This window comes from Symphodus melops (assembly GCF_947650265.1).
Source record: "Symphodus melops genome assembly, chromosome: 12".
In the NCBI taxonomy this organism is placed as follows: Eukaryota; Metazoa; Chordata; class Actinopteri; order Labriformes; family Labridae; genus Symphodus; species Symphodus melops.
In genome coordinates, this window is record NC_136702.1 from 3,958,301 (window position 1) to 3,967,106 (window position 8,806).

Sequence of the window (8,806 nt, forward strand, 5' to 3'; positions counted from 1 at the left end):
CAGCCCCGCTCATGGAGCTGACATCACCACATTGCCTCAGTTTAGAGCTGCATGATGATGAACAGCAGGTCACTGAGGACCAAAAAAAATCACTGCAGAGCCTGGTTTATTGAACATAAAAAAGCTCTTTCAAATGTTTATTAATCAAAATGTGTCCTGTGTGACAAATAAAGGAATTTAGATCAGCGTTTCATGAAAAATGTACGAACAGATAGCATATAGTCGAGACTGAAGTAGACCTTAAATCACAAAGTCAAGGACTTCAGACTTGACCTGCTGAGATTCTCTGATGTGTAATTGATATCAAGACATGATCTGAGGAAAGTGGACCTGTTTGTAATTTTCTGTTTTGTTTACATCCTGTATTTTGGAGTTGTTGCTGTAAAATGCGGATGGAATCATGAGTAGTAGTAGTTGGAGAAAGGGAGACTTGTCCCATGATTCTTTCCGACATTTGATAAGTTGCAACATAACTGGTACCTTTTAGTCCTTTAGACTTCAAAACAGCTACTGTTTAAATTGTCCAGGTTGTCGAATTCCAGTTTGCCCTTGTAGGACAACAACAGGTCGACTTTTACAACCACATTGTTTAGGCCAGTGAACGGGAAGAAAACTGTAATAAAAAAAAATCTTTACTTTTTGTACCCTCAAACCCATTATTCTTTTATCTTGAACATTTCTGACGTCTTTGTAAATTTGGATCATCCTAATATAGAAGTGTAAATCAATGTATGAACACATTTTATCCCAGAAAATGATCTAAAAAGGAGGAGTTTACATAGAAAGTCATTCTTTCAAATGCAGAGACAAATTAAAGGAGGTTTCTGTCCGCTGGATGTGTGGAGAGTTAAATGAGGAAGTATTGACGTCTTCCAAGTTTCAGTCTAAAACCAAAAGCTTCCTGTAGTTAACTCAAATATCTGTCTACAGCACGACTTCACACCTGCACGCTGCCTTATCTGTGCTGCTCTGCTGGAGAGAAATAACACAGGGTCAAACATAATAAGGCCAAAAGTTTGGTTATAAAGCCGTCATGAGAAACCTGCTTCATGAAGTGGAACTCTTGTGCCCTCTGCTGGTGAGAGGCTAGAACCTGCGCTTGTACTGGCATTGGAAAAGAGGTTTCATTCATCCTCAGAGGAAGTGGATAATAAAGATGGATGCATCCAAAGCTATGCCAGTAATGGCAATTAATTTCTAATAAAACCTACAAGACCAGTTAAAGAGTAGAATGAGAATACATGAATCGTAACATTGACAGTAATGAATGAATGAGGGATTCATTCATAAATGATTTGAACAAAGATTTTTCCATATTTAGGGGCAATTTGTCTGAAAATTAACATTTGTTAATCCCACTTACTGCAACGCATTTTTCAACGTAATTGTTCTCATAGTTTTAAACATACTGTTGGAGTTATCTTTGAGTCAAAGCTGCAATAACTGCGTCAAGTTGCTCAAGTCATGCATCTGCACCAACAGTGCTTACGCCTCATTAAGCTAAGTCGGTCTTAACTTGGCGCTCTAATTAGTCTGACCTGACCGTTATGCCGGTTACACCACCAGGGATCTTTAACATTTAACCTCCTTGTGATACATATCTATACAGTCGGTAGCAAACAACTGGAATGCTCAAAAATATTAAACATGTTTTGATTGCCAGAGAAGCTCAGATGACTATCGGAGATTGGGTCAGAGGAGCTAAAAATGCAAGTTGCAACAAGATCAGGAAGGACATCCTTATATATTTTATTTTCTGTATTATTCAGGGTGAAAGAGACAGTTCTGCTAAGACTACACGCCTCTTTATTCACAGTAAAACAGCACAAAATGAATCACAGAAACACACATTAAACCCTTTCCAAAGAGTACATTTTGAAAGTAAGAAAATAGATGTGGTATAAAAGGAAAAGCTTATGGACTTGTTTTTTGGCGGTTTGTGCGCGATGTTGTTGATGATTTTGTTTTTCAATGTTTCACCACATCGAATGAGACGTTCTGGAGACTTGAGTTCTGAAGAGCAAGCCTCTTAGTGATCACAGCCGAACAGCTCCATGGAGACCTTGTGCTGCTCAGGAATGACTCTGCCAGCGATAAACGCCATGGGGCTGTCAAAGTGGTAGAAGTGGTTGCCGACAATAACCTTAAATCCTCCGCCATGGCACATGGCAGTATCGACCTTCTTAAAGACAGAAATGGGACGCTCCTGGGTTATAGCACGAGGGGTTGCCTTCAGATCCACATCAAACATGGTCTGACCTGGATGAGAGCAGGAGAGAGATGTGAGAGAGTCCTGTTCTCTATATGTGTATTGATTTTTTTTTTTTTGCAGAGAAAAGTCAAACATCTAAGAGTTTTTCTTTGACATTGTATTTTGTGGATAAACTGCAGTAGGTTACTGGCAAATGTTAATTAGATGATTTGCATGTCATAAGCAATTTAGGGCCGGTTGAAAAGTGACACATTTTTAAGAACATGTGGTGAAATTCAGAGAGGCAACAAATGCTTGAATTTGTTATTGATTCATCTGGAGATGATATGTCAATAAAATGATCCACCTTTAAGTAAAATAAAACACTCATTGAGAGGTGACCACGCCTTAAAGCACATCATACTTTATCGTCTTCCAAACATTTCTAAAAATAAACTTCATGCTTTGTTAAAATAGTCTTGAAAAGAAGAAACTATCTGGAGAATTTTGATGATGAAATGGGTGGATTTTTACACCATCAAAATGTATGTAGTGTTTTCAAAACCAGTTGTTGCCCCCTGCTGGCTATTAGAAATAATGCAGGTTTAACTTGCCTTCTCTTGTCAGACCCATATGCTACATCCACCCTGTGTACTCAGGTCTATACTAAAAAAACCTCACTGTAGTTTTAAATAAGGAGCCAGAAGAGTTTGAAAGCTTGTAGAGTAGAGGATCTTGAAAAATTCTGTTTTGTTCTGTTCAAAAGTACTGAAAAAAATGGTGAATCATAATAATGTCACATGCCAATATGACACAATTTTAAAGTCTCTAATGCATGAGGCTTGTTCTATGGATTACTAAGCCTACAGATGACGTCCGTGTCCTCACCTTTGATGATGTGAGCTGTGTCACCCTCGCACAAAAGGGCGGCATCAACAGGACCTTCGATGACGAGCTCCTCCTTCAGAGGCTTGGGGTAACCGTCCAGGAGCGTGTGGTGCTCACCCCCTTTGTAAACAAACATGTGTTCATCCTGAAGGGGGCAAATAATAACCATGTGTTTAAATCTTGATAAAAAGGTGATGATACGGTCAACATCGGCTTAACTACTCGTTTTACCTTGATCATGTATAAGTGATTCTCATAAGAGAAGACAGCGTCCACCTCGCTGTGCAGCTCCTTGAAAGCGTTCTCGATGGTGTCAGCCGTCAGTGTGTCATTGCCCTCTTCTTTATAGAGGTAGTGATGGCCTGTGAGTCAAACAAATCACTTACAGCAGGTAGAAACAACTGCAGTCAAGGGTTTGAGAGAAATCAAAAGCACGGTCAATGAGTTGACTAAATGTCACTACTGTCAGGTCTAATTAGGTATCTCGTCGGTTTTTTCCTTCAAGGTTTTGAATCTACTGCCTGCTCAACTTGCTGATCATTGAGATGTTGTTCCTGATACCAATGAAAGGAGAAGGCGTTTTTCTGAAGAATTTGCCTCCTGTTGGATCTTACCTCTGAAGGCATATATGTTTCCAGCTTCGTCTGAGCTTATGGCATCCAGGTGAACACGGCTACAGCGCTCCCTCTCAACATGGTCGCTCTCGTTACCTAAACAGGCAAGCACAGTGCTCATTAAAAAACCTAATCCGCTTGGTCAATGCAACCAAATTGACATTAGTATTTTCTTTGTTCATATTTTATTTAGAAAAACACACTTAAAATATTCTTCTAAAACCAAAGAAACTCAGAATTCTGAATTTACTTGAACTCCATTTTGGTGAAATAATTGCAGGGAAATCTGCTGATCGCTCTACAGCAAAAGGCAGATTCTTTTTAAAGGTAGTTATCGGAAGCTTTCAGGTTTTTATGCAATTTGAGATAATGGGAAGATTGAGCGTTAAATCTCTCTTTGAAAACACTGAGGTGAGAAGAGAGAGGTTGTATAGAAAACTAATTTCCTCATCTGACATCAAGTTGATGCTTTTTTTGGTAATGATTTAAAACAACGATTATAGTCTTTAGTAAAGAACACATTCTTTACTTACTGAAGTGGGAGCATCTCATGAAGTAGTCACGGGCCTCTTTGGGGTATTTTCCGTGCACGTCGCCGGTCTTTGGGTCAAACTTGGAGAACATGTGTCCGTGGAAGCAGTAATAGTGCTCCATGAAGCGGAAGGCAGATGTGCAGTTAGGCATGGACTTGAACTCTTTCTCATCTGCAGCTTTGGTTCTGACGTTGTAGTGGTAGATGTCGTGTCCTATACGGACAAAAAGCCACACAAGATAAAAGTTGAAGTCACTGTGGGATGGCTTAAGATACCAAAATACAACTGTGAGGGTATGAGAAATAAAATTAAAATGATTAGTCGCAGTGAGACAGAACGTCGAGAGGATCTTTAAGATTCCTACCAAACTGTGAAACTGATCTGACTTGTATCAAGAAATAAAAATGGTGAGAAATTGGTTTATATGTGCTTCAGTTGATTTTGATGTTCAAATGAACTCATGCAGATATTTTATAAGTGGACACTAACCTTTGAAGAAGATAACAGAGTCTTCATCACACTCTGGTTTGGGACACTCCACGGCAGCGTCCAGGTGATCGGGGATTCCAGGGAACACCTCAGAGATGTTCTTAGGATAACCTTCCTCCAGCTTGTGTTGGTAATAGCTGAACACCTTGTGATCCTGGGTCAAGACAAATAAATCAATGCAGCAATCAAATTCGATTTAAAAAGCACCTTGAAGATAAACAAGGGGAAAAAAAAGAGATTACATACTAAGAAGAAGAACATGTGGTCGTGGTCGGCGGGGTTGTCCTCGTAGTGCATGCGGAAAGCGGCGTCGACGTGGCCCAGGTGATGGTGGTCATCCAGCTCAGCAAAGGACTCATTGGAGAGCTCTGCTTTGCCATGAAAGCCCTTGAACAGATGGTCGCCTATAAACACAGGAGACATCCTTTAGATAGAGCTCTTCTGTTTTGTCCGACATTTAACTTATTTTCAATCCCCACTCTTAAGTTAAACTTGTGATGTTACAGAAAGTGACGTAAAGGAAGCAACATCCTCCACCTACCTTTGAAAAAGTATGGGATGCCTTCTTCATTGACTGCAACAGCATCCATCTCCAGGCCTTGACAGCGGTCAAGGACGTCTATACAAAATATACACAAAGTTTGAACATTCAAAATGAAAAATGTATACTAATTGAAAAGATGTGAAACTTACTGTACACTGTCAATCATGCTGTGGAAGTTTTTCATGTACTCACGTGCTACATGTTCTTCAGGCCTGAAAAAAGGACAGAAACAGAAAAAAATATATCTCATTTTAGAACATCTGCTCATTTAGCAAAGCAAGGATTTGAGATGGAATTTAGAAATCCTTCAAAACGTTTTGAGTAGTGTTGAGTTTTAGTGTTGTCAAAACAATCATCATTTCTACGTTTAAATGAAACAAGCATCTCATATTCATGTTTTTTTTTTTCCAATAAAAAATCAAACCAGCAGCATTAAAATGAACTTTGTTAACTTTACGAGTCCTATTTTTGTTTTTCTTGATGTTAAGTTATAAACTACTTACGCATCAGCCCATGTCAGAGCGAGGCCGAGGCCGAGGCACAGGATGTGGGCAAGCAGCTTCATGGCAAAAAGTCTTCAGGGTCAGACAGCAGAGCCGGGCAGAAGGGTCCCCTGGCAGCTGCTGCTCCAGCTTTTTATAATGTCCTGTTTACGTGCAAAACAACACGTTGGGTACCAGAGGAGGAGGGGACAATGTGTATGTGTATTGATTATCAAAGACGCCCACAATGTTTAATGTGAAACAGAGAACTCTCTCCTATCTCTCCCCCCCCCCCCCCCCCCCCCCCACTGATCAAACCAGCTGCCAGGAGAGTGACAGCAGAGATTCACAGAATTTAGAGAGTTCGCTTTTCACCATGACAATCTAATCAATAGATGTGTACCTCGTGCGCCTCGAACAAGTCCTCATCAATGCAAAATTCATCACATAGCAGTCATGCAAAAGCACTTTGTTTTGAATGCAGCAGCTATTAAAGCAATATTGATGTATTCATTGTAGCATCAAATATATTCATGGGGAATATCTGCTGAGAATTTGCTTGCTGTAAGTTCCTTCTTCAAAGAGGTAAAAAAATAAATAGCTGGAGGCTGGGAGATAATGATGGTTACAGTCAAATGAGGGAGGATTCAACTTTCTTGTTTACTGAAGTTTAGGATCCATTTTCATACTGTACATTCTGGGTTTTTTTATTTTTTAATTGAGCTATTTTGTCATTACAGTATAAAGTATGTTGGCAGAAAAGTTCTGCATTTTATGTAATTCTTGTCTCTGGAACATTCTCGACATCTGCTGAGTTGATCAAAGTTGGCTCAGCATCGCGGAGCGGGTCCAACCCTGAGAGGTAACTAACCCAATGCACAAACAAAACACTGCTGACCACTGCACTTTGTAAGGCCTTAAAGCCTTGAGTTGTGTAATTTCTGGAAGTCGAACATTAACAGAGAGGAGTGAGATTGCTACATTCAATGTAATGCTTCATAACAACACAAGTGCTCAACTGTGAGGAGGCCCATCAATATAAATTTAAAACATGAATATGTCCTGTAAAAAAATGATTCAATACAAAATGAAAGTTAATGTTTCAATTTATCCGGTTAAAGGCAAAGTGGTTTACCCAGGAAACCTTGAGTGTTTCTCTGACCCCCCCCCATGTTAAGTAGTGGCCAACAATCCTGATGCGACCTCCCATCGCTCCTACAGAAAGGCCTTGAATACTACATACACAACAGAGCATGACTTTCTTTAAGGTGTTTCACTGTCCCAAGCAATGCCTCAGCTCTTCTAGCGTGTTCCCAGAGCCAAACTGAAACAGACCTATCTCCTTCATAGTCTTAGTCTTAGTCTCAGACGCAGCACCAGGATATAGATTTGGGCTGAGCCTCTTACATGGAGAAGTTGTAAAAGGTTTCCTTTTTTATAATATTGTTAATCTTAATCCTCTGTTAATCCCACTTTTAATGTTTTTCTTTTAACGAGTATGACACACACCAGTAAAAGCATGCTGTTTGTATGGGTAAGGACCCTACATATATACGCTGGATCTGAATGAATTTTTATTAGTTTATATTGATAGTCGAGAGAGAGAGTGGTCTATCGACATTTTAATGATATATATAGAGAGAGAGAGAGAGAGAGAGAGAGAGAGAGGCGCAGGAGAATCTACCTTTTCACGCCACCTGTTGGAGACTTGTTAAGGCAAGTCTCCAACACGTAACATTGCCAGCCCTTCCTCCATGACTGAATAACCTTGCTCTGAAAAAGTTTGATAGTCTGCATTAAAGTTCAAATATCTTTTTTGTAGTTTTGAGCCATTAAAAAACAATATGAAGAATACATTTAATAACAAAATCAGAATGCTTTCTCCGAATTTACCCAGCAGGCAAAGAAGATCTCTCCTGCATACACACACAAACACACACTTACATACACACAAGGATTATGAGATAGCTGGTAATTTATGACGATGTTGTTGAGTCAGAGAAAAAAAATCTGCTCTGAAAGCTCCCGGGGACAGATGTGTAACGGCATGACATGTGCCGAGCGAGCACAGACAGTAGCTTGTCAGCAGCTTAGGATTTGAAACTTTAAACGTTTTTCAAAAATGAGTTCAACCTGAAAGTCTAAATAACAAAGATTACCTCTGCCAAAAATGGGCAATCAAGGTTTTTTTTCTGTTAAGGAATCAATGCTGTAAATAGTTACACTGCAGTGTTGCCTAGTGAAGATATTTCAAACTCAAAAGACAATACTAGTTCAATAAAGTGTTTATTGAAGCGAGAAGTGCAATGAATGAAACAGAGCTCAAACAAAAGGGAAGCAGTTTGGTGTTTCTCTAAAGGCTGAAATGAAATTATTATCTGGCAGGTTGAGAAAAAGTCTTAAAAAGAGCTACCAATTACATCTGTGAGCTGAATGCTGTGTTTTCTTTTGTTTCTGAATCTTATGGCTTTCAGTATGTTGACAGAGCAGATAATCAAACCTGATAAAAAAAAACCCAAAAAAGCACCTCTGGTTTTTTTTTTTTTGCACAAAGTTCAGATTTCACAAGTTATTGACCCAGATACTATGAAGTAAGCCTTATTCTTGACCTGATAATGACTCTGCTCATGCTCAGAGGTCAGACTCCTCGTCATTGGCTGTTTTTGTTGGTTCGATTTTTGTGCGGTCATCATTAACCAGGTTGAATTTTATTGAGTATCACCGAAGCAAGAAATGTTTAGAGAAAAGGTAAGGCCATGTGAATGTAAAAGACATATAAGCCTTATAAAGAATAAGAAGGTGAAGGCCAAATTATTTAAAATCAAATTAAGACTTCCATGCTTGTATTTTTGTATTGTGTTATTGAAGGCACTGACAAATGACATGTTGTGTCACCTCGAAGACATTTATTTTAAACTCAGCTACATTTGTCAAATTGTAAAGCCATTCCTCAACGTGTACAACATCAAGAACACATCACCGTTACTGGAAACTCAATTTAACTCGTCACTCAGTGTTGTGCTATTTTCCTCTGCCCCCTGAGGTGCATCAGGATTGATGTGGAA

The 8,806-nt window shown here is 39.3% G+C and overlaps 1 protein-coding gene across 1 annotated transcript; it reads right to left on the minus strand.

Moving 5' to 3' along the window:
• Positions 1-1,796: 1,796 nt before the first annotated feature.
• On the minus strand, positions 1,797-5,839 carry hpxa (hemopexin a). Its single transcript, XM_079358156.1, has 10 exons — positions 5,763-5,839; positions 5,452-5,471; positions 5,257-5,334; positions 4,962-5,119; positions 4,716-4,869; positions 4,227-4,439; positions 3,694-3,789; positions 3,311-3,441; positions 3,080-3,224; positions 1,797-2,259 (listed from the first exon to the last, which is right to left on the minus strand). The coding sequence occupies exons 1-10, from the start codon at positions 5,822-5,824 to the stop codon at positions 2,030-2,032; spliced, it is 1,287 nt and encodes a 428-aa protein (XP_079214282.1). The 5' UTR covers positions 5,825-5,839; the 3' UTR covers positions 1,797-2,029.
• Between the last annotated feature and the right edge of the window lie 2,967 nt (positions 5,840-8,806).